The 27394-nt window shown below is 34.6% G+C and overlaps 1 protein-coding gene across 1 annotated transcript; it reads right to left on the bottom strand.

The window, feature by feature from the left end:
• Positions 1–311: 311 nt before the first annotated feature.
• Positions 312–24544, bottom strand: LOC107047881 (ionotropic receptor 25a). Its single transcript, XM_015270774.1, has 15 exons — positions 24463–24544; positions 23118–23270; positions 19250–19453; positions 17958–18124; positions 17696–17887; positions 16084–16263; positions 14661–14861; positions 13581–13802; positions 5413–5690; positions 4279–4462; positions 3989–4110; positions 3003–3150; positions 2767–2936; positions 2539–2660; positions 312–1251 (listed from the first exon to the last, which is right to left on the bottom strand). The coding sequence occupies exons 1-15, from the start codon at positions 24542–24544 to the stop codon at positions 974–976; spliced, it is 2703 nt and encodes a 900-aa protein (XP_015126260.1). The 3' UTR covers positions 312–973.
• Between the last annotated feature and the right edge of the window lie 2850 nt (positions 24545–27394).

The following is a 27394-nucleotide window of genomic DNA, read 5'->3' on the forward strand; positions in this document are numbered from 1 at the left end:
AATGAAATGCATTGAATGTGAACTCAAAATTAATCAGAATAAAATGACAAATTCAATTTGCGGTTTGTGAGAAATCGATTTCACTTCTGTTGACAAAAACACGAAAATAGTACGCCCACTGATCACAAACACGGAAGAAGAATGAAATATCGATTGCGAAAACCTGGAAAGTGTTGGTTTTTCCTCCTGTCTTGCATTATTGGTTTCCTTCCCTTTTTATTGGCAAAGAGGAGTCATGTAATTCAGGATAATGAGACGCTCACGAAGAAGTAAATATTTTTATTCTTAATATTATGTATTTTGGTCTCAAGCTTATATAAAACATTTTTAGACTTTTTATACTGAAGTAGCTGTATCACCGAAATTTCCCGTTTTCGAATTTTTCAATTCAATTTTTTTCTGAGAGAAATTTGATACAATCAGGCTTAATGAGTATCATTCGAATCACATTTTACAATACATTGGTATTTTTCGAACATTTTTTCTCATCCATGAATCACTAATGGAATTTGCTTCACAAACGGTCAATTTTTGTCATGAGGTGCAAAAAATTTCTCGTTTTTGACGTTTTAAGAAAGAAAAATAGGTTGTCGACTTTGTTTACAACAAAAATATTCCAAATATTGTTTAGTTTCTCAATAATTTCCCTTTGAAGACCTAAAACGACTGTTAAATTCAGAAAATAAATAAATTTTATTATTTTTCATTGGGTGCCAAACAATAGATTAAATTTTTACTTTCGATAAAAAATAATTTGAATTTTAAACTTTATTTACAACCAAAATATTCCGAATGTCTTTCAATTTTTCATTAATTTTCTTTGAAAAACCAAAACGATTATCGATTTGAGGAACAAATCGAGTTCCCTGGCAGTTTCTTCCAGTTTTCAGTAATCCTGAAATTTCTGAGCCGATAAAGCTACTTTAACAGATAATTTTTCATGTGTTTGTTGATGATTTTATTCTCCACTCATTCACTCCTTGAATGGAAAATTTTTTGGGTAAACAGAGATGTGTGAAATTCGTGCTCTTGGCCCGGTGTGAGGCTTTCCAATGAATGCAATTGTGGGTGCTGGCTTGAAACCGAGTCTTCCCTTTGTGAGTTTATCCTCACCGCTTCGCACGTGCTCACCATTCGCTTCCTTTGATTTGATACCCTCGGCTGCATTTCTCTTGCGATAATATATCACTTCACCTGCCAGTGTTATCATGGCGAGAGCAAGGCCAAACAGAGTTGCGATAAAAACACCACCTGTTGTAAATGTTTCATGGAGTGAAGTTTCAATGCATCATCGATTCAACATTTAAGTTGTGAAACGCAGCAGAAGAGAACAAAACAACATAAGTTGATTGTTCACATATTACAGATGAATATTCATTCATCTGCACGTACGAAAAAATTATATAGGCTTTCCTATAGCACATCCTATAGGATTTTCTATAACGTATCCTATAGGATTTCCTACAGCATATTCTATAGGATTTTCCATAGTGTATTCTATAGGATTTTCTATGGCATATCCTATAGGCTTTTCTCTAGCGTACTCTATAGGATTTCCTACAGCATATTCTATAGGATTTTCCATAGTCTATCCTATAGGATTTCCTATAGCACACCCTATAGGCTTTTCTATAACGTATCCTATAGGATTTCCTACAGCATATTCTAGAGGATTTTCTGTAGCATATTCTATAGGATTTTCCATAGTGTAACCTATAGGATTTTCTATAGCACATCATATAGGATTTTCCATAGTGTATCCTATAAGATTTTATAGCATATTCTATAGGATTTTCTATAGCGCGCCCCATAAGATTCCCTATAGCACATTCTATAGCATTACTCCCTATAGGAAATCCTATATAATATGCTATAGAAAATCTTATAGGAAATCCTATGAAGAATTCGAACATTTTCTATAGGATTTTCTATAGCATATCTTATAGGATTCCTCATCAGGTTTTTCCTATTGTATTTCTTATAGGATTTCATGAGATTTTCAATAGGATTTTCTATAAAATTTAGGAGCATAAGGGTCACAAAGAGGATTAAAAGTGTCATATGGAAATCATATAAGGGTCATATAGGGGTTACATGGGAGTTATATAGGGATTATATGGAGGTCAGATGAAGGTCATTTGATCCTCATATGACCCCTCCATATGAGCCTCCTATAACCTCCATATCACCTCCATATGAGCCTTATAAGACCCCATATGACCCTCGCGACTCTAAATTTCATAGGAAATCCATTAAAAATCTTATAGGATATCCTATAGGAACTCCTATCAGACATCCTGTAGAGAATCCAATATGGAAAACCTGATAGGGAATCCTACATAGAAAACATTCGAATTCTCCATAGAATTTTGTCATACGTGTCCATAAAAAAAAATTAAAATTGCGTATTGAACCCCAATTTCCAATTTTCTCGGCTACAAAAAAGATCTTCAGACATTTTGGTAACGGAAAAAAAATTACGAACTTACAACTACACTACTGAATTATTCTTATCGATTTCCACTCATTGCATCTTACCTAATGACTCCAGTGTTATTCCTTCATTCTCATCGGCAACGGAACATGTTCCCTTCAATGAAGCATTCCAATACGTCGCCGAAAGAGTCTCAAAGTATCTGTCTTTCTGTAGATCTAGAATTCTGAGCGAAAAACCCACCGCAAAATTGAATAAATAATGATTTATCAATTTGATAATTATTAACAACACATTTTTTTTTCAATTTTGAGCGGACTTAATTCAATTACTTTCGGCTTATCTCTTCCTGAAGATGACTCCCCTGCTGCACAGCCACTGCGTAAGGCTGCTCGGAAAATACTTCCCCGATTTCGGTTAAATTGCAACTCCTCGTCACCTCGTATTTGATCTCTGACGAGTCGTGGATGAATGCGAATTCTGCTTTTTCACTCTCAATCACCTGGAAAGGTTACGATCGGGATCATAATTCCATGGAAATTGATCCGGTTGGACGACTGATATTCACCTTTCGAAAGCCCTCCTTCGAGTCTTTCACTGGTCCAACTGTATTAATTGATTGCAGAATATGACCATATTGCTCCTTTATGGGATAATCCCAGACTCGATACTCTACCTGATCACTAGTACTATTTAAAGTAATTTCTTTCCATACACTGAAAATTAAAAAAATATGTTGAATATTGCATTTCCAGGTGTTTTGACCCTTATGTTCTGACACTTAGTGCCTCAATTTTTTTTTTCTTGTGTATTCAATTCCGGTATATTTTTTGTGTGCACGCACAAAAAAATTTAATAGAAAAACCTATCGAATTCGTTAGAAAATTCTATTGAATTTCCATTAAACTTTCTATTTGTTTTTGGCTGATTCTATTGACATGTTCAATAGAAAACATTCAATAGAAAAAGTCAACAGAATTCGATTTTTCTATTTAAATTATTCTTTTCATATATTTTCTATAGACTTTGCTCGACTCAAATTTTCAAAGTTTTCTTCATTCTATTTTTCTTTTCTTCTCATCAAGAAAATCAAACGAAAAAACTTGGAAAATTTGAGCCGAGGAAATTCTACAAAAAATATCTCGATAGAATAAGTTATATAGAGAAATTGAATTCTATTAACTTGTCCTACAGAATATTTTCTATTGAACATTTCAATAGAATCGGCCAAAAACTAATAGAACAGTTGAATAGAAATTCAATAGAATTCTCTAACGAATTCGATAGATTTTTCTATGAAATTTTTTCGTCCGTGTGTTCATCGAACATGAAAAAACATGTTAATTATTTGATTATTTCCCTCGTATAAAAATTCGAAAGGTCGAAAAATAGCATCCTGTTCTTCATGTAATTTATACCTTAAGAACATCTAAGGTTTGACCGACTAAAATAGCCCTGGGAATAATACAGAATATGAAAAAATCCGTTTTTTAGAAAATAGATAAACATCCCCAACACGGAAAGTCACTTAGAGCGCAAGGAATGCCTACTCACTTATAAAGTTTATCCTCCGCGTTTTTCATGTTCTGAAAATACTGATGAGTAGTGGAATTAGCGACCACAGTGTAATTAATTCTCGACTGTCTCGCCAGTTGCTCCAGTGATTGCACTTGAGCCTGAAACGAATCAATTAATAAATCACGCGCGATAACGATCTCCCATTATCCCACAACAATATAATAGAGATACTCCCGAAAATTTGCGGAACCAGTCTCAGGTATAAACCTATCGTCTTTAATTAGAGGAATGAATAAGCAACATTCTCGATACGTGAGGTGTCATACCTGCATTCTCTCCACGGTGAGAAAGGCCGCTAGATTTGCGGTAAAAGTGGCGAGCATGAGAACAACGAAGAGCCAGTAAGCGGCTACGAGAGTTCTCGAGGAGAGGGCTTTAGGGGCCTCGCCACCCCCTTGGGGTGTGAACGACGTCAGGGCGAACCAGAAGCTCTCCTTCAGGGTAAACTCTCTAATGCATTCATCATTTTAATCAAGTTAAAGTATTACCTAATTACGGAACATTTGCATAAATATGCATATTTGCTGGGGATAAAATACTATCCGATTTTACGTGTTATCAATTTTATAGAAAAAAATTTAACTCAATTTTTGGCATCAGGACTCGATGAAAAATTGAACAGAAAAATCTAGTGTTTTCTCTACTAAATTCGATTGGAATTCTATCCAGGTATAGCCGTATTCATAAATTAGAATTACCGTTAAAACTTGAAGTAGTGAGTTTGTTAATATCACTTTAAAAATGTTCAATTATTAAAGTAATTATACATTTAAATATTCAAATTCAGAATTATTTCATCAATGAATAATTTAGTTAGGACGATTGACGATTATTTGGTTAATCGAAAATCCCTTGTACGAAATTTAGTATTATTTACTTAATAGAAGATTTAGATTATCACTCATTTTACTATTTTTTAATTTCGATAAGTATATTTAAACCTTAATCAATGTAAGTCGCAAATTCTGTTCATATTGAATAATTCTATGATTGATGGCCATTCCTGATTATATCACAATCCCACTGAAATGTCCTGAATAGCTATATTCGTGTTTCGGAAATTAAGGACGTTTGCAATGCGTTTTTCAGTTGATATTTTCGATTTTAAAAAAGTCAACAGATGTTGATTATTTTGTTCTTGATTTTTGAAAATGAAAGATAGAAAAAATAGAAAATTTATACCCTAGAATTTCTATGGAAAAACGCTCAAGAGGATCATTCACCGGACAAAACTATTAACTTTAAAAAAACATAAAAAGTTCACTGACTTTCAATTAAATTTTCGCATCCGTAGATGGATACAAAATCATTGTCATAAAATAAATGGATGAATTTCTTCCGTTTTAGCCCACAATATTGACTATTCCATTCATGATAATCCTTAAATGAATGGAGATCACCTGCAGGGATAGGGATAAATCCTCTTATTATTCCTGGCACTGTACGGTGAGTATTTATCCAATATCCAGATCATAATAGCCGTCAGGGTGAGAGCCCCCACGATGCTCAGCCATACCTCGACCCTCAGAACAGTCATGAATTTGAAGAGAGATGTCTCCCTCACAGGTTTCCTCATTACTATGAGAATCCCAGACTGCTCGAAGTAAGGGGCAACGAAGTCTATGACCTCCTCTCGCTCGGAGGTCATCGTTAGAGCACCAATGGCAATGTCAGTCTCCTGTGGAGAGGAACAACTCCATGATCTGATGACTCGATTGATGTCATACAACTAATGAACTTCGTCGTTATTTGTAACAAGGTAGCATCGAGTATAGAAAGTTATATATGCGGGCATTACGCGAACAAATATTATGCAAATGTATGTCAATATGCACACCCACACGGAGCGAGAAAGATTGAGAGTACCATAGCATTGAAACACATAAACTGACTTTTTCTCTTATACTGTTGACATTTTTGGCTGAAATTTTCGATACGGTTTTTGGAAATTTTTATAATGTTTCAGTTGTACTGAAATTTCAAGACATTTGACGAATTTCGTGGAAAAATCAATGAGAACTGTAAATTTCAGATCAATTATCCCCTGGAAATGAGGAGAAATTAGGAAAATTTCCACTCTTCAAAATCGCCAACGGGCGCATAAATATTCGAATTTTAAATAAGACACTGCACTCGATGAAAAAAAAGGGAAAGATTAAGTTATGCACCTAATATATTCTTGAATTTCCAATTAATTGAAAACTCACCGGATTTTGACACTGAATATTCACGATTTTAGGGAAAATTCTAATTCAATGAAAGGAATTCTTATCTCAATGCTGCTGAAAAATTTGGAATTTCATTTCATTTTCAGTGAAGCCTGAAATCTCATAATTTTTTTCCAACAGTGAAAAAAATTCACAATGTGAATTTCGTGGGAATTTCGTTAAAAACATATAAATAAATGATAAAGTTCATTGAATATATCTCAAAATATACACAGAGAAGGAACACCAGAATTAATGAAGATAATTTGAAGAGACAAGGATGCCAATTTGAAAACCTTAAGATTTTTATTTTAAACACCCCAGACTTCTTCGTTGCAGCACTCGACGGTGCTTATTTTAAGAACTCAAAATACTGGATTTTCAGTTAAAATCACTGAGAAATTTCACTGGAATTTAGTACTTCTTGTCTCCGGAAGCTAGATACTTTTTTTCTCTGCGTAGAAAGTGGAAAATTCGCTCAGATGAATTAAAAAAATACGATGTGAGGGAATCGTTCTCAATTGCATCACCAATTTTTTTCATATTTGCAAATTTATTGGAGACTTCCCTCAACCAATTTGTTTTTTTTGTGATTTTCATGAATTTTTCAGATTTCAGATTTTTCAGAACTGGTAGAAAAGTTGTCATGAGCCAAAAAAAATGTATTGAACTGCATAAAAATTATATTTATAATACTTATAATACTTCTATTGCCAACGACATAATGTACTATTTTTCCCCGACTTTTTCATGAAAATACTTTAAAATGTTGTCAAATAAAAATAAGCATTTTCATCACTTGTGCGTAAAGTTCAAGAGCGCGCGTTAAGTGCCGTGCGGAAAACAACCGCTTTACGCACACTAAACCGTTTCGAAAAGTGCACTTTTGAGGTAGGTAACACAAAATAGTATTTACGCACTCATATCTAAATAAATACACTATAAAAATTCAAAGAAAACCGAACAAACGTAATTCTTTCATTACCCTTAACTGCTCATGAAAATGATATCACAAAATCGCCAAATCTCATATGAATGGGTCTACGCAAATCGCACCACAAAATACAAAAAATGCATTAAATCCCATTGGATTAATTGCATATACTTCACATCTATTTTCACCTAAGTTTGAAAATATAGCTATTCCCACTGGAACATATATTCCTTCTGGGACACGACTATAAAACACCCAACAATCCTATTTCTGCCTGGTGAATTCGGCAACTGTCTGGTAGAATTGGTAGAGTTCGATCAAACTTGCTTTCATTTTCATCCGGAGATCAGGAAACACGAGAGGCCAGTGGGAGCAGAGAACAGCGCTCTGGATATCGGGGAGTTTTTTTTTTCAACGGTGGGATTCTGTTGGGAGAATGTACTAGATTTGGTCAGACGTTTCAAAATGTATCAGGAGGGGATAATTCGGGGGAGATGGTGAGGAACTCATAATATTTCCTTATGTATACTATTTTACTGTGAGTTTAGTGGATTCCGGGGACGTTTGTTCACAGATATTAGATGAGGGTCTTGTAAAATTCTTATTTTTCCGTGCGCGGTATTAGGGGAGCAGGACAGGGGCGCGGTAGGATTTTTTTGCGGCGAGTGCTTTCTTGTGATATTGATCGAGTGTCGAACATGTTTTCATCGGGAGATATCTGTGGGGGAAGCATTGTGCCAGAAAAATCTGCGTTTATTGAATTTAATTTGAAAATCCTATCTCTCTTTGGGTAAATGCTCTCGTAATTTCAGGCGCAAGTTCATCTTATGTTAACAATTTTATTGGGACCTCAAAATTAAAAATTTAAAATATTTTGTGATGCAAAAATGTTGAAAGTAGGGTAAGCTATCCAGTAGATGGACACTGCCCTGTAGATGGACGAGCTACTTTTGGATAGGAAATTACGCAAAAAAATGCTGAACTGTGAATTGTTGCTTTGAATTTTCACTAACTGTTGCAATTTGAATCCCATGAATGGCGGTTTTTTTAAACAATTTTGTTTTTTCAATTGCTAAAAAACAAACGTCCATCTACTGGACACTGATGTTATCAATGATGAATTATTTGATAAGGAATTGCCGTATCCAATGCAGGCATCAAGAGTCCGCAATTCGTTATTGACAATTCTCTCCCCAGAAATTCTTGATTCCAAGTTCTGCGTGAATTTAGTGTCTGATCGTGCCCCAAAGTCACAAGACGGTCTTGTAAATTCTTCTTTTTACCGTGCGGGCTATCGGGAGAGCATGCGAGACTGCGTAGTCTCGAAATTTATGATTTCTCAGGGTAAGAATCTCTGGTTTTGAGATTAGCGAGGGGATCATACCGTCAAGACAGTCGTGTAAAACTCCTCTTTCCCGTGTTCTGTACCAGGAGAGCATGAGACAGATCGGGTGGATCAGAAATTTATGAGAACGTGTGACAAAATTTAATGGAAACATCTAGGGTTTTCAAGGAGAAATCTTTAGGACATTCTATCGGAATTCTAATAACAAATTGTATTTGTTTTTGGGTTTTGCTCCAATTCTGTAGAAAATCGTGCAACTTTATCCCGGAATTTTGTTTTGAGATATTTCGTAAAAAAGTCAATAGATTGAGATTTTTCTCATAATAAAATCCAAGAAAGAACAACTTGGGAAATTCTTGGTCGAGAATTTTCACAGAAATAATCACAAAATCGAATGAGTTATATGGAATCCCAATAGAAATTGAATAGAATGTCTCAGAGAAAGCGCTGGAATTTTCTATGAAATCTTTTCGTCATGGGATCTAAGATAATCACTTAAATGGAAATATGATGGCTTCCACAGCTTCAAGAATGTTTTAATTAGTAGAAAAAAATTATTTGAAGTGAAAATAATGCAGCCCAAACCCCTAATTTCTCGACGACTGGGCCATATTTTTTTTTCTACTTATTAAATGCCCATTAATAGAAAAAACAAATGATCACATGATTTCACACGAGTAATATTATTGAAACGTGAAATAATCAGTACAATTTTCATTTTAGTTATAGAATATGCAACGCAAATTGAAATCGTCGAGAAATTGATCTGTTTACCCTTCCGTCCCGATATTCACTGTTGAAATTCAGTAGCGAAGTGGTACAGCGGTTTAAGTCGATTCATCTCCCAGTTGAGTTTTTGAGGAATATTTCTGAATAGAAGAGAGATAGCGAAATTTTCGTAATTACGTTTGTTGTAGCCCTCAATCGGCTCTACAAAAAAGTATATAACAAAAAATTTGCTATTTTCCTTAGATTCCGAGATATTCATTGAAAACTGGCCAATAGTCAAAATTGACTTGAACCGTTTTACCACTTCGCTACTGACTTATAAGACGGTCTTGTAGAATCCGTCTTTTCCCGTGTACCATACCGGGAGAACATGAAGGGAGCATGGAATTCGGCTCCACTTTGAGTCGAGTGAGCTCATCGCAACTCGTGCATTCATATTACAATACGGCCCTATACGATCCTTCTCTTTCCCGTGCATCGTACCGGGAGACCATGAGAACGCTACAGTATCTCGGAAGCTCATGAATTTCGATTCCCGAATGATCAGTCAAAAAATCAATTCATGAACTGAATTCAATTAATGGATTTTTCTCTGAGTTATGAACACTTAAGGGTCATAATTGCCATGAGTTTCCATATTGCCTCGTTCTGCCCTAGATAATGTAATGAAAATTGTACTGATTATTTCAATTTTAAATAATAATTTTAATTAGTAAATCAGTCATGTTTACGCGGGCGATAATTTTATTTTTTCCTCGGAATATCAATAATTCAAATGATTTTTTCCGAACCGTCTACATATTGGCCTGTTTCCCCTAGAGTGTATTTTAAATGTACCAGACGGCATCGTAAAGTTGGTCTCTTTCCCGTGCATAATACCAGGAGCGCATGAGAGACAATGAAAATCAGGTCTGAATCCACGATTGCTCATGGGAAAAATCTTCCATTCCTAGTTCAGTGAATTTAGACTACAATTGTAACTTGAAATTACAAGACGGTATTGTAAAATTCCAAACTTTACCGTGGGACGAAGCAGGAGAATATGAAAGAGATGGGGCAATCTGAAATTGACGATATTCCATTATCAAAACACTTCATTTCGAGTTCGATAATCCTATCCTACTGGTCGCCCTTATAGAGTTCCATTATTTATTGATGAAAACAGAATGTTCCGAAGATATACGAATATGTTTCAGAATGTAATTTGAACGGTGCCAATTGGATAGGATTTTTTTAAAAATTTTCTGACTCGATTTATTTGGAAAATGCGAAGACTGGAAACATTCGAATGATAAGAGTAATGAGTAATTTCAACGCTGAACTTGAGTAATTTAGGTCACAAGTGTACTCTGAAATTCTTAGTTTTACCGTGCATGAAACCAGGAGAACATGAAAGCAGTGGGGCAACCTGAAATTTACGATATCGCGCTATCAAATCAAAATCAATAATTTGGGATGCTTTGGTTGCGAATAAAAATAAAAATTTAATTTTTCCTATCGAATGTTGAAAAAAAAAATATAAATTCGATGGCCCTAATAGAAAATGACCGGGCGTTTCTTAAGGGAGTTCCATTATTAATTTATGAAAAGAGAATGTTTAGAAAAAGTACTAATATGCTCCAAAATGAAATTTGAATTATCCCAAATAGATATGAATTTTTACCAAATTTTCAGACTCGATTTGTTTGGAAAATGCGAAAATTAAAACCACTTAAATCTTGAAATAATGAGTAATTTCGAGATCGTACTAATTCACATTTAAAATTCAACGACTGAACTTCAGTACATTTTAGGTCTCAATTGTACTCTGAAATTCTCAGTTTTACCGTGCACAAAACCAGGAGAACATGAAAGCAGTGGGGTAATCTGAAATTTACGATACCTCACTATCAAATCAAAATTAATAATTTGGGACACTTTGGCTACAAATAAAGATTAATATCTAATTGTGTCCCATCGAATGTTGAGAAAAAAATTATCAATTTAAGGAAGTTCCATTATTTATTTATTCCTTTTAAAGATTGAAAAAGGAAAAGGAAAAACGAAAACGAAGGATTTAAGGAAAGGAAGGTGTCCTCAAATTAAAGAATGTATTAATAATGGTTGATAAAACCTAATTTAATTATTAATTTACGAAAAGAGAATGCTTAGAAAAACTACTAACATGATCCAAAATGTAATTTGAATTACCCCAATTAGATATGAATTTTTCCAAAATTTTCAGACTCAATTTGTTTGAAAAATACGAAAATTAAAACCATTTAAATTATAAAAGTAATGAAACTTTCAAGATCACACCAAATCACATTAGAATTCAACGACTGAACTTTAGTACATTCTAGGTCACAATTGTACTCTGAAATTCTTAGTTTTACCGTGCACCAAACCAGGACAACATGAATGAGACAGGGTCATCTGAAATTTCGAAAAGAAATCCCTCATTTCAGGCTAGCAATTCCTTTGTGCCATTGTGTTGAAACCACAGGCTAATTTCCATCCGGAAACTTCTTCTCAGCGTACATTATGGGAAATCATGATATAAATTCCGAAATAATGTACTTTGAAATCTAAAGTTCTACAAAAGAAGCCTCAATGATCAATCAGTATTCCAATATGACTATATTGGAATAAACAGGTCGATTTCTGAACGGGGGTTAATTTCTGGACAATGTTAACTTGCATTGAATATTCCATAACATAAAATGAAAATTGTACTAATTATTTCACCTTTCAATAATATTACTCGTGTATAATCATGTGATCAATTATTTTTTCAATTGATCGAGATTGAATAAATAAAAAAACTTGCACTCCCTCGAATTTTCTGGAAACTCCTTGAAGTTTTTCGAAATTTCACGAAACTTCTCGAATTACCTGGAAATGTCGTCCACAAATTCGCGATTTCAGCTGCATTGAACTATTTCTTAATTTAATTATTCTATGTCTTAGTATTTTCACTTCAAATCATTTTTTTCTGGTAATTAAAACATCCCTAAAGGTATGGAAGCCATCATATCGCCATTTAGGTGATTATTTTAGATTTTACCACGAAACTTGAATTTCCCTTAAGAGGAGACGGAACCCCTTTGTCTACATCAAATCTTAGAATTGTGTTTTCTCCTACAATTATTAATCTCTATCTATGAAATTACTTTATCGACTCGATTATCGCATTGTTGAGTCAATGAAGTAGTTTAATGAATGAAAAATAATAATTGCGGGAGAAAACACAATTCTAAAGATTCATATAAACGCAGGGGTTCCGTTTCCCCTTAACGTTTTTAATTTCCCTTAGCAATTGGCCTGTTCACCCTATGTTCATAAAACTCATGCGACCGCCTGGAGTAGCGAGATGTTATCGTTAAAGTGCTAGACAGCCTCGTAAAATGACAAGACGTGACATAAACTTGAGTAGAACACTACTAGGAGATCATGAGATGGCGCGGTGTACGACAATGATTGGGGGAAAACCTGAGTATTCACTCAAGTGCATAAAAATGTTGACGTGGCTCTGGCAGTGTATTAAATTAATTTTTCAAATCACTTAGTCGATAATGCGAAGGCTCAATACTTTGAAATTGAAGGCAAATGGCTCGTTAATTGTATACAATTATCCATTTCGCGGCTGGAAAAACTTATTGTATCGATTATCTATGGCTATAGTTAAGCACCCGTTCTATGCAAATATCCACTCGATTTGTTTATTGAGCAGAAAGAAAATTAAACAAGGCCGAGTCAAAGGTGCACTAAAACACTGGTGTCTGAAATTGAAAACCTTTTGTCCCCATTTTTATAGACGATTGTGTCCTCAAATTTAAGGATGTACACACAGAGAAATATTCAATAAAAATTACCAGAAAAAAGACGTAAAAATTACGTTTCGAAACGTAATCTGGGAGCGAAGTAAAATTCAATAAAAAGTGTCAATCGTCACGTAAATTCTACGATCTGTTCCGTAAAAATTACTCATCCGTCCGACGCCTCACGGCTAGCCATGAGTCACCGTGAGGGGGAGATTTTAACAACACATTCCGTAATTTTTCCCGAACTCTTCGTAAAAATTCTTAAACATCCAAGAATTTTCATGTTCTGAGGCACAATAAGTCTTGAAGTTTCTGTTAGATTTTACAACTTCCAGAAAAATTACGTGACTTTTTCGTATTTTTTCGGTGACAGACCCGAAAATTTACTGAACGTTTCAGATTTATTCTCTTATATTCCTATAGAAATTCACTGAAAACGATTCTCGCTTGCGGATTACGTGAAATGTTCCGTAATTTTTCTTGAATATTTCTCTCCGTGTACAGTCATCGCCGTGTGTTCGTGAATTTCGAGTGAATTCCAGTTACTTACGCCTCGCGACAGATCTCCAACAAGTCCATTCCATTTTCCACTTGGCAGTTTGTGACCGAACGAATTATCCTCTGGAATCACTAGGTCATAATCGAAATTCATTTTTTCCGATAGCTTCTGGATAAAGTCGATGCAGTAGCCTTCCCAGATGATCTTTCCATCCTTGTCTTTCATTATTTCACCAGTAACGGGATCCTTTTTCTTTGTTGTCCAGGGTAATGCCTACACCCAGAGGAATGATGTACTTGAATAAAATAAATCTCATCATTCAAAATTCTCTTATTTATCTCAACATTACTTTTATCGGAAATTGATTGATTCATGCGTTTATTACAACAGAAATATCTCAACGATATAAAACAACTAATTATTCGTTCCAAATAAATTCTCTGGATCAGGACCCCATGACCAATTTCTTTCAAATTCGTTCTTTCTGCCATGAAAACAATCATTTCATTTCCAACTAAAAAGGTCTTCAGAAAAAACTACATATTTGATGTGAATGAAAACGCAAATCGAAATCAAGTTTACGTTGTAATTGGAAGCTTCGAAACAAGCTATTTGATGGATAAATCCATCTATTTCATTTAAAGTAAATAATAGTACATTAGAGTACAAGGACACAAATTTCGTTTTCAACGAATGTGTGTACAGACCTCGCCTTCGGCTCGGCCTGTAAACTACACATTCGTTGAAACCGAAATTTATTACCAAGTGCTCTATAATATTTTCTGCCCTCCGGCCGGAAAGCGTCAACTTCCTGGCCGCTGCGCTAAACGAAGTTGCCACTTTCCGGCTACGTCGAGCAGAAAAATAGTATACACACCTTGGCCAGTAAAGTAAGGAATGTCTCAGATCACATGTAATTGTCGGCCGAGGCGAAGCCGAGGTCAACAAACATGTGATCTGAGGCTTTCTTATTTACTGGCCAAGGTGTGTAATCTACTATTTATGTCAAGTCGTGCAGAAGTCGAGTTTTGAGCAGGCTGCGCGAAGCGCAGCGTGCGATAAACTCGACTTATTGCACGGCGCGACATAAATAATTAAAGTTTGTTATCGCCAATGAGAGTTATCGATTACCTCGGCAGTTCCAACACGAAAGTACCTCTTAGCGGGCTGTATGTCCTTCCCCGGTGCTGCCACGATTCCATTCTTTTTCGTCCAATTCCCCAACATCTCCAGGTTACCTCCCTCAAGGGTTTCTAGGTTGATTTCGGCACGCATTCGAATCAGATACCGATCTTTTGAAAACTCAAAGACATCGTTATCCGATTCTATTTTCTGAATGAACGAAATAATGTGATTTATCATAATTATTTGTTTTTGGTTCTTTCATCAGATGCATGTCTTTTGAACTATCAAATCTTGAACGAATACATCATGAACAAATGATATTTTTAGAAAATCTATTTCGAAACATCTTTAAATTTAAAAAAATATGTAACAAAATAAATAAATATTTCTACATTATTTATTCGTATTACTATTATTACTATTTTTATTATTATTTTTTTGTAAATATTTATAACAGTTTAAATATTTAAATATCTTTAAATTGTTTAGACCATCGAAATAGCTTGAAAGGGGGTAATCTTCACGATTGTTCATGGAAAGAATAATGTTAGTCATAGTATCATATTAATTACTGGTGTATGAGCTGAAATGTTATTTTGAAATGAGTTACGTTTATCTATTGGAATGCAAAATTAATTGAAATGTCGTGTAGTTGAAAAGACGCAACACACACGGAGAGAAATATTCAAGAAAAATTACGGAACATTTCACGTAATCCGCAAGCGAGAATCGTTTTCAGTGAATTTCTATAGGAATATAAGAGAATAAATCTGAAACGTTCAGTAAATTTTCGGGTCTGTCACCGAAAAAATACGAAAAAGTCACATAATTTTTCTGGAAGTTGTAAAATCTAACAGAAACTTCAAGACTTATTGTGCATCAGAACATGAAAATTCTTGGATGTTTAAGAATTTTTACAAAAAGTTCCGGAAAAATTACGGACCGTGTTGTTAAAATCTCCTCCTCCTCACGGTGACTCATGGCTAGCCGTGAGGCGTCGGACGGATGAGTAACTTTTACGGAACAGATCGTAGAATTTACGTGACGATTGACACTTTTTATTGAATTTTACTTCGCTCCCAGATTACGTTTCGGAACGTAATTTTTACGTCTTTTTTCTGGTAATTTTTATTGAATATTTCTCTCCGTGCACGGAGAGAAATGTTCAGTAAAAATTACGGAACTCACAGTTCGCTCACCAATGACGGAATCGACTCAGAAAATTTAAGTGACGGTATCGTAATTTTTCACAGGAGATTCAGGTAAAAATTACGGAACGCTCTGGAAAAATTCCGTGACAGTTCCATAAAATTTCCTACAACCACATTTTGTTCCGGAATTACGGAAAAGATACGTAATTTTTATTGAATATTTCTCTCCGTGCACCTTTTGATCATTATGATTATCTTCATGAAAGTAATGAACTCACAGTGGTCAAAGTTGTGTAGAATGTCCAGAGGGTAGCATTCTTCTCAGGATCTATCGTAGGACTTTCATCTGTAGTTATACACTGACCCTTTATGGGCTCCACATCAATGCCTGATTTTTGGATTTGGGTGATTGTGGAAACCAGCAGAAAAATCAATCTCTCGAAGAATTTTGGGAAAATCTGAGTGGTAATTTTTCCTTAATTCTTTTATATACGAAAGAGACACGCGAAAAGAGAGCGGAGAATAAATCCTATCCGAAATGATTTCTACAAAAAATTCGTCAACTTGTGCGAGGTTTTTAGGCAAACAATCGCAAAAAATATTTCACAGGAAAGAATCAATCGATTGCGATTTTCCTATTTCATCTATTCTGTTGATATTTGATAGATGAAAACAAAATTGTGCATAAAATTTATGTCCATGGTCTTCAATAAAAATATAATAATACCGAACACAATACTACACTGAGAGAAAAACGACAAAGTTCTCAAACAAGTCTTACTTGTGCCAAGAAAATAGCTTTTTGAAAATGATCAAAAAAGGATTTTTGTGTGCCAAACGTGCAGAGAGTGCGCCGGAATGAAAAATTATTGTCGCAAGAATAGATTTAGTAGTTAAAAAAAAATTGCATTCTCTGTACACGCAAGAAATGTCATTTCTTGCACTACTTCTTCGTTATTCGATACTCCCATACGTATTTTACTCCCGAAAAATCTTTGTTTTATGCGAAACAAGGGATAGTAGTTTTTCGTTTCGACTGTCTAATAATCACAAACAAGAAATGAACCCTTAAATGACACAATAATAATGATATGATAGCAATCTTGTAACTTGGAGATAAAATATTTGTTAATAAATTTTCCTCTATATGAGATATTTTCATCCTGAAAAGGCACCGTCTGGTGTGAATTATCCGCCTCTTGAGCCAAATATTTCGTTGCTGTCGAAAGCAGAACAATTATTCATGTTTGAGACTCACAAATTCGAACCAAACAAATTCTTTTTTGGCAATTTTCAACTAGCGATTTTGTTGGCCTACACAAGACTTGTTTGACAACGTGTGTGTCTTTCTCTCGGTGCACGGACTTCAATAAAAATAATACCGAATACAACATTAGAATGCAAAATATCTAAATTTATCAATTTTTTCGGCCATATAATTTTAATAAATTTTTTAATTCCGAATTTTGCATTCAAATCGACAAAAAACTAATAAATTTTCCAATAGAAGTTCCGTACGAATTCTGTTTATTTTCTTTCACATGTGGAAATATTTTCGTATGAAAAATATTCGGTTATTGGCTGAAGGCCCTCGGGCGACGGCCTATCATAAGAAAATTATTTTTCATGTATTTTTTTGGAATAAATTTCGTTAAAAATTATAAAATTAATTAATTAATTATTCAATTATGAATTGCTGCATCGTCTCTTCCAGAAATTATTCCGTTCTCTATACCCATTTTCTTCTTCATTCATGGTGAATATTTGAATGAATATGAAAATGTACCTTTATCATAATTACGAAAAGAATGAACTGAAACCGCGCGATATAAATGCACTTTCTGCTTTTAATTCAGTCACACACAGAATTTCATGAAACCCAACACTTACTTCAAAATTATGTGGACAAGTGCACGGATATTCCCTAATCAGCCTACAACAAACACTCGGATTCATCGATAGAATTCCCACCATCGTGTTCAACGTATCTGGACCCGCAATGTAAGGAAATTCCCTGTATTTCATATCCGTGAACACAAGATTCCAGATGCCATGTCGCTTCACCAATCCTCCACTCATGGCCTTGAATTATAACAGCAGTTTTATTTCAACGCATTTCACCATGTCATCTTGAATAACAATAATTATCTACCGTTTTGAAGAGACTTTCCATCTTAGCGGTGCTGGAATAAATTGCATAATACGAGGGTGACGGTCTCATTAATCGTATCCTAGCGACTGTCACCTCGGACAAATCGTCAATGACGACTAATCGTATTATCGAGTTACCGATGAGATAATAAAGTGACTCGTTCAGCTCTGCAATTGATGCGTCATCTCAATAATCTTGGAAATATTGGTGGACGATTCCACGAATGCAAACATCGACACAAGTTGTTTCCTTCTAAATTTATAATCTTGATTTCTTGTCTGATTCCGATAATATGAGTAAATGGAACAAAATGAGACAGAAGGAGTTTTTCAATTCATTTTTTGAGACGGTGTCAATTTTTGCAAATGGATTAATCGGGCGTTGTTATTACGGGAAAGGCCTGTATTTTCTCTGAACATATTGCTCAACTTTATTTCTTCCATTTCATTTTCATTGAAAAATTCAGAAAAGTATCGATCGAAATCTGTTTTACAATTTTTCTACAGCTTTTTTCCGCTTCAATTTGAGGAAATTAAATAAAAAGTGTAAATCAGAGTTTTCACTTTACAACAGGAAAATTTAAAAACTCAGAAAAAGATGGTGAACACCTCTACATTTACATCTGAAATGTTCTATGGCCCTTCGTCACCGAAAGCGTTTAAAAAAAACTGGTCAATATTTTTATCCGAAAATTCAGATCTTTTTCAAAAAAATCATGCCTAATTAATCACTATGTGTTTTCAAAATTGAGTAGAAAATTTTCAATCCAGTTGGCAAAAAATTGGAAAGTCTATTTTTTATTATTTATTATTTTTTATCAGTATTATTAACTGAGCGCTCATTTTGTTCCATTTCATGTTATCGAAATGGCCGGAACAATGTGCGCTGATATTTGATGAAATCACACTGGTTAACCCTAGATTGGTCACCATATGAGGGAACTCCGCAGCGCGTTGTTTTCCTTAATTGGAAAAATTCTACGTTAGGCTTTTTCAATTGAAGTGTCTAAAAAATTACAGTAGTTTTTACCAAAACATAATTCCCGAAATTCAATTAAAAAAAAAATTATTTCCAACTGATGAATTATTTTTTCTGGTGTTAAATGAAATTCCGCGTTACGCGGCGTTGCCGGAAACTCGCTAAACGCGACCGGCCAGTGCAGAGTGAATTCTGCAACGCTGGCGCCTAAAAAACGCGGCGGTGAATCCCCGTGGCGGTGAGCATGCCGCAGGATCGCGTATGGTGACCAGACTAAAGTTAATTTGCTTTCCTGAAATGATTCATGAACAGACCTCGTGTATTCTCGAATATCAACGCAACGTCTGTCGCATTTTTCTTCAGAAGCAAGTCATCAATGGCTTGAACGTAGGGGATAATTGAGCCACCTGTTCTCAAATAGAGAATCGAATTATTGTGAGCTAGAGCCTGCAGCCTATCCCACCCGGTGTACGTGATATCCAACACCAGGGTGATGCCGTCGAAGAGTACAGCGCACACTGGAACATTGTAATCCGGGGTAAACAGCTGCATTGAGGGGGGCATCGTCAAATGGCTCAATTGGACAGATAAAGAGGGTCAGAAATCAATTCGAATCAATTTGATCAACACATTTAGCAATCCCCATCACTTCTGTCTTCTCTGATTTCATGAATTAGGCCAGTGGGTTCTTCGTTGGGCTCTTCATGTCACAAGTTCGTTGAGGCGACGAAAATTTAATTTTCTTGTTTACTGAGTTTAGAGTTCAATCTTATCATGTGGAGATGCTCCGAGGTTCATGTTTATATGAGCTTTTGATGGAATAAACTTCGAAGACACAATTTCATCAGAATTAATTTCCGCGAAATTAATTGTTTATGCAATTTATTAAAAATCTGCTTCTTTCATGTTCAAGGAAAATTCTGGAATTTGTTAGACTAGTGAGAGCACATACAAAACCCAAATTTCTGATAATTAGGAAAAATTAGGAATTACGTGAACAAATTTGGTATTATGTACGAATTTTTGTGGGATTTATTTTTAAATTGATATTTCACTAATTGTAAATTTCCAAAAATGAAAACAAAAATAGAGGAAAATGGAACAAAATATAATGAATCTAATTGCTCGGTGCATATTGTCCACCTGATTTCTGAATATTCAACTCATAATGGTGGATTAAAATTTTTATTAAACATGAAGAAGATAAATGTGTCTATCAGTTGAAAATAATTCCAATGCTGAACTTCAATTTTCGAGAGAATATTGACACAAATGTGGAGGTAAATTTTTTTCTATTGATGAATTCAGTCGTCCCATCTTCTCTGATAATAAGAGAAGGGAGTTGCTTGTTTTTAAGTGGACATTAATTTTTTTTAATTATTCGTTGAATAATAATAATAATTTAATCATTTTCATCCGTCAAATGAACAATTATTGGGGATGCTGTCGCAGAGAGAAATTCGTGCCATTTTTAATCGTCGTGGGATATTGGAGTGAGATTTCTCATGCATTGAATAACGATGATATATGTCTAAAAACGAACAATTAGCGCAAAAAAATTAATTGTTTATTGTTCGTTTGCCCCGCAGACGCTTAAAATGTTAAAAATAGTTCGGGGCCTCCAATTTTTGAGCTACAGAGGTTTTTTTTTTTCAAAATTTTTGAAAAACTGTGTACAATAACATTACGAATTAATTTTTTGACATTCGACTCCTACACAGCTAATTTCGTTTTGTTTAATATAAAAATTGGCGCCATTCATGTAAAGTAGGCAGAAAAATTATGCTTGAAATATTGAAAATATATAATCGATTCTTTAAAAAATATTATTCCGGCGATTTTACATGAATGGTGCAATTTTTTATTAAAATAATAACGAAATTAGCGGTGTAGGAGTTGAATTTCAAAGAATTAATCCTTAATTATTATTGCACATATTTTTCTAAAAATTAAAAAAAAAAACCCTCTGTAGCTCAAAAATTGGAGGTCTTGGACTATTTTCAACATTTTAAGCGTTAGCGGGGTAAACGACAAAAAACAATTGGTTTTTTTGCACTAATTATTCTTTTTTAGACTATATAATCGATCTCCAATGTATGAGAAATCTCGTTTCAATAGCGCGCGACTTTTAAAACTCAGTAGCCTCCCGTTAAAAATCTCATCTCCGACAGTAAGAGCAACGTGGCGACGAAATATCGAGACCGACGCACTAAATCCCACAAGGCTCCCGCAAAATTCTTCTTTTCCCGTGCGACGTATCAGGAGAGCATGACAAACGAAGCGGTCGGAAATCAATAAGCGCCGGGTATAATAATCTGGTCCACCGAATTTAGTGTACGTTTGTACATCAGAATTACGGAACTGTCTTGCAAAATTAGTATTTTACCGTGCACGTAATCAGGAGAACACGAGATGAGTGAAATTCCCGGGATCTCCATGTTCTGAAATATTCTATTCTCACTAGAGTAAATTTAGTGCACGTTTGTATACTAAAATCACAAGAATGGTCGTGTAAAATTCGTATTTTACCGTGCGCGGTATCAGGGGAGCAGGAGGATGATGAAATGTTTTGGATGAATCGTTTATTTCCTCGGCCAAGAGGGGATCTAATGGTGAATCAATCTATTATACCGTTGGTCCCTGGAATTACAAGACTGTCTTGTAAAATTCGTATTTTTCCGTGTTCAGTATCGGGAGAACATGAAGTCGAGTGGGGAGTACTCGAAATGCATAATTCACTAGGGCCAACACTCACGTGGACCCAACGGAAAGCTAACCGCCGACATTTGTGGATTCGAATCGGTTAAGGTTTTAAGGATATCCAAGTAACTTACAGTTTGGTACAGATCACACGATAGATTCAACCATTTTTAATCATCAAATTTGTCAATTGAATTGCGTGATAAAAGTTTGAAAAAAAAAAGAATATTCAGCGTCACTCGAATTACATTTTGCACAGAATTTATTATTTTTTAAACATTCGTTGTTTATCAATAAATAATTGAAATTGCTTAAACTTAAGGAAACGTTGTTTTTTTAGGCATGAAATCGATTTCTGATAAAATTACGAATATGAATAAATTTGTTGCGATTCCGAACAAATCGAATCACCATGCTCAACCTCGGAGCATACAGCCTCCTCGGAAAATCTTTCCTAGGTTTTTTATGATTTTTATGGTGGAAAATTAATTGTTTATAAATTATTTGTAGAAAATGCTCGTAATTTTTTAAAATTGCACTTTTTAAATTATTTCATCAATCTTTCTCCAAAAGTAAACTTTCTAATTTTTTTTCCGATTTTTAAAATATTTTCTAACGGTTCAATATCGAGATTCAAGTTCAAACCTGCAAAGTTTGAATAATACAATCATTGCAAAATGTTCGGAAAGTTAGGGTCAAATGAGGCTCAACTAAAAGCTCTTATGTTCTTCGCTGGAGAAAAAATAGCCAAAGTACTTGGATATCCTTAATCCGAACATTCCTAGATTTATAAAAATTAGTAGATAAAGAAAATAAAGTTTGCAAGACTGGAAAATCGCAAACCGTAATCGCAAACATTTCTTTCCTACACACGTAAGGAAAAAGTTAGTAGAAGAACTAGCACTTCCTCTGGAAAATTTTATGTTTTTTGCACTAATTTTATTAAAAATTACGTAATTTTGCCGGGCGTATTTCAAGCCATTTTTGTTCATACCGGAAAAATCATTCTGTTGAGGTTCTTCTATAAGAATTCTTAGATATAAATTTTCTGACGAGAAACAAAAAATATAGCGAGAGAAACTTGGAAAATTAATGCCTGAGAATTTGCTAAGAAAGAAATCTCACAAGAATAATTATTTATATTAAAATCCAAATATGTAAACAAAAAAAAGTGGGCTCGCGAATCGGTTAACTTGACACTGTTAAGAATGAGAATAATTCACAAGAATAATTATTCTGGAAGAATAAAAATCTATTCAATTTTTTCTATCAAATATCTATCCAACGATTCGAGTTTCACGTTTCGAACATTTAATTAGACTTTGAACTAATTAGAAACGCTGAAATTTTCGTAATTTCTGCGAAACTTCAACATCAAACAAAAAAAAGGTTTTTTCTTGAATCCGTCCAAGAATGGGCTTCAATTTTCCACCACCTGATTCTCCTTCAAAAAAATTAACGAAGAACGAAGGATATTTCTACCTTGCTGGAAGCTCCCCTCAACATTGTGCCGATCAACTTGCACAGACTTGACATCCACACTAACTTTCTCACTCTCGTGTGCTTTCTCAGCAGCTGGTATGACATCGTTAAGCAGCTTCAGGACGCCGTCGTCTAAGTTTTCCACGACAACCACTGGAGTCCGAGAAAACCGAAAAGGGAAATAATTAAAGAAGTTATGATTCATTGAAATAACTCTGAGAATTCATAAAGTTCCAACAAAAAAACGTTCAAATCGATTCGATTAACCGACAAATTGCAAATGAAGGGATTTAATTAATTCGAAAGTGTCACGTACGAAAAAAGTTCATTAAAAAACCTAGCGGATTTGCTTGAAAATTCTATTGAATTTCTATTAAACTTTCCATTAATTTTGGATGTTGTTCAATGGAAATGTTGAATAGAAAATTCTCAATAGAATTCGACTTCTCCATACAACTTATTCTATGAAGATATTTTTTATACGAAATTCTCGGCTCAAATTTCCCAATTTTTTCCGTTTGATTTCTTTGATCAAAAGAGAAAAAATAGTGGAAAAAAATTGGAAAATTCATGTCGAAGGATTTCTACAGAAAACGTTTCAACATGAAAAATTATAGCGACAGATGAAATTTGAAAGACGAATTTTTCTATAGAATATATTCTATTGGCCATTTTTTATAAAAAACGCAGAATAAACCTGCGGAATTCTTTAACAGAATCTGCCAAAAACTAATAGAATTATCAATAGAAGTTCAGCAGAAATCCAACAGAATTTTCCATCAAATTCTATGGATGAAGCAATTTAATGGAAAAACCTAGCGATTTTTTTTTATTGTTATTTTACATCGCTCCGACTCGGTTGAGTATATTGCGATGATGATCAAGACTTTAAAATGGTGAGATCTCACCATTTTACCCGACCAGGATTTGAACTCGAATTCGTTAGACAATTCTATTGGATTTCTATTGAACTTTCCAGTAGTTTTAGCCGATTCTATGGCAATATTCAACAGAAAATATTCTATAGAAAAGTCTAAAGAATTCGATTTTTCTATACAACTTATTCTATTGAGACATTTTCTAAAGAATTTCCTCGACTCAAAATTTCCAAGTTTTTTTGCTCGATTTTCTTGATGAGAAGAAAAGAAAAATAGAATTCTCTAGAAAATATCTGCAGAGAATAAGTTACACAGAAAAATCGAATTCTATTGCTTTTTTCAATTGAATATTTTCTATTGAACCTTTCCATAGAAATCCAACAAAATTTGCTAGACTTTTTATTTAATTTTTTACACTGTCACTTCTCCGGGTGCAGGATTTGACTATAATCAATTGAAAAACTTACAGAGTTTGATCTGAGACTGCGACTCGGCGCAATAACTGAAGAAACTCAGTGCAATTGCAGTGACAACCCAGAGGTTGAGCATGGTAATGCATCGATGAGCCTATCGACGAATGTAACTCTATGTCTTCTGTATCCACCTGATGCGGTGAGCCAGGAGACAGCCAGGAGGCTCACGCCTGCGCCCCCTGGAAGCCCTGGCATATCTACGTGTACAAAGGCATGTGAATAATTAATCGGCCCATCGAATCATTCTTTCAGGCTTCACGTATGTCAGTTTAAGTGGAACCCCTCGATAACGCCCAAATCCTCGATTATTCCTTTTCCACTTCCTGCTTATGACATTACAGCGCCATTCTCACCCTGCCATGGCGTATGCCGAATTTATATTGTAATCGCGTCTGTGATGACGAACCGGTCAATAATCATGATTGTAACTACGGTTTCCCCTCTGTTTTCACACAATACATATTTATATATTGATCGGTATGGATTTTTCATGCTGTTTGGTATTCTTCGATTATTGTTGTCTTGTTTAACATGGGAATATTTACATGACGATAATTAGGTTCACGGAATTGTGGCGGAGTTATCCTCAAAATCTAGTGCCGGCACTAGAAATTTTATTGGAGAAAACGTGAATTTTTCTCCGTATTTCTGTGAAAATTTCACAGAAATCCCCAGAAATTTTACCAGAAATACCAAGAAATTTTACCTTAACAGCACTAGAATTTTTCACAGCCGGTTGATTGTGATTTTTTTCAGTACTCGTACTAGAATTTTTATAGAAAATTTCTCTCCGTGTACTTGAATCGAGTATATTTTATACCAGAATCAAGTATATGCATAAACAAACCGCTCACGTACTAGCCGGTTTCTGCTGTAGTATATGTATATGTATATCGGTGTGGAAACCTCATTGAAGAATAAAATATACTTGATTCAAGTATATTTTATACTCGAATGGGGGATGGGTGTTTCAATTCGAGGATGATCATTTCGTATCAGTCCGGGTTGTACTAAGCGCTCTCAAGTGTAATATAAGGGTCAGATACTAAGTGTGAGAATATAAGGGTAAAAAAATGAGGCCCTGAATGTAAAGGTAAAGGAATGAGGGTCAGAATGTCAGGGTTAAAAAAGAGGATGTCAGGCAATGAGGGTCATATAAGGGCTAAAAACGGTGATCAAGCATAATATAAGACTTATATTCTGACCCGAATGTCTTGACCCTAATATTCTGAGCCTCATTTTTTAACCTCCACTTTTTGACCCTTAGTGCCTGACCCTTATCTTACAGTTAAGAGGGGTTGCTGCAACCCGGCCTGATTCAAAAAAATCATCTTCAAATTGAAATACCCATCCCCCCATTCAGTACAACATAGACTTGAATATTTTATACTCAATTCAGGTATTTTTTTTTCGGACATCAAATTTTTTTCACCGAATTTTCAGTGAAACCTTAAATTTCATGATTTTGTTCCCCTAAATTGTATTCAGTGTCACTGTACTGAAAATTAGTAGTCAACTGTCCATGATATGTAATTTTTTTTCTAACAATGTATTCATACAAATAATGGAAATTTTGTAGAATTGCGTGGAAACTATCGCCCAAACGTAAACCGCAACGAAACGGATAATATCGATTGTCAACTTCCTGTGGCTGGTATTGGCAAAGTAAAATTATGGAAGCACCCCTACTATTTGCGCTGCATTTGCCATCGTAATGCCAGTGAGCTTCTTCGTAGACTCTAATTTAACGATCGATGGTCCATAAAATACTGGCGAAAGCGTGTGTTTTATAGGCACTGAGAAACTGAAACGCGTGACTTATCTCCGATCGAATATCAGCGGTGGCGTTTATTGGGAATGGCTCATGTGGCGTTGTACCTGATGAAATGGGAAGTAAAAAGAATGGAGGAGGAACATTAAAGTTTAACAGTTAGCCCACTAAATGTGGACTTCCTCCTTCGTGTCACTGAGTTGGGCTTCAGAAACCTTGGGACATTCTCACGGGTTTCGTAAATTAATCGCAACGAGGCAGGAAATTATTGTACATTTATCTGGAATTCGATGTACCGTTTTTTTTCGTGGACTTTTCTCTCGGTTTTGTTACATTGGACTATTGTCGGGGTGCTGTTCTGGAAAAACTAGGTCTTTGTGAGTGACAACAATTGGAAATAGTTAATGATAAATATTGTTGTGTATTTGCTGTTTTGCTACCTCTCGGCTATCTTCATGTGCGATCATTTCTCTCTGTCCCGAGGGCGTGCTCATTTTATTTCCTATTCTTTTTATTTATTGCTTATTTCACCTCATTTTATTTTGATAAAATTATTCTTAATTGAAGGCGCTTTATTAATAATATTATTCATACATTGGTTTCCATAAAATGTTTACTATTTTATGGAGTTACTTATTGATTTTGAAAGGTAATTCAATTAGGTTTGGGATGAAATGTATTCCTGAAGGAATTCCTGCCAGGAATATTTAGAAAATTAATTAATAGACAACTGAACAAAGTGAATGAAAATTCCATCTTTATTGATTGTCCTGCATCCATGATCTCAATAGGATAAATTAATTTAAAAAATCAAGGTCTACGGACTTTTTTATATCAAATATTCTTTAAGAAAACCAATACAATTTCTAATAGAACTCTAATAAAATTATTATAGAGTTACAATAGAAATTTCATGAAAATTATTAGACAGAGCGCGAGGTTTGTCGATTAAATTTTTTCACATGTCCATTCATCTTTTTAAATATATTAAATCTGTTACTCATTCTTCGGCCGCCATTCACGCAGAAATGACTGAATTGATTTCAATTGTATTTTTGCTATTACATAGTTTAGGGTTTAGAATCGTCTTTAGACTGTAAATTATTGCTTAGTTTAGTATGCACCGTAAAAAGCTGTCTGGAAAATTCAAGAATA

Source organism: Diachasma alloeum, unplaced genomic scaffold, assembly GCF_001412515.2.
Source record: "Diachasma alloeum isolate Michigan unplaced genomic scaffold, Dall2.0 Dall_scaffold_78908, whole genome shotgun sequence".
NCBI lineage: Eukaryota > Metazoa > Arthropoda > Insecta > Hymenoptera > Braconidae > Diachasma > Diachasma alloeum.

Bases quoted from the DNA above. Each gene is read 5' to 3' on its own strand.
- LOC107047881 (XM_015270774.1), bottom strand. From the start codon at position 24,544: ATGCTCAACCTCTGGGTTGTCACTGCAATTGCACTGAGTTTCTTCAGT. The intron at 23,271-24,462 runs GTAAGTTTTTCA...CTCGGACTCCAG, and splicing joins GCAGTCTCAGATCAAACTCT to TGGTTGTCGTGGAAAACTTA. The intron at 16,264-17,695 runs GTAAGTGTTGGG...ATTACCACTCAG, and splicing joins CTTGTCCACATAATTTTGAA to ATTTTCCCAAAATTCTTCGA.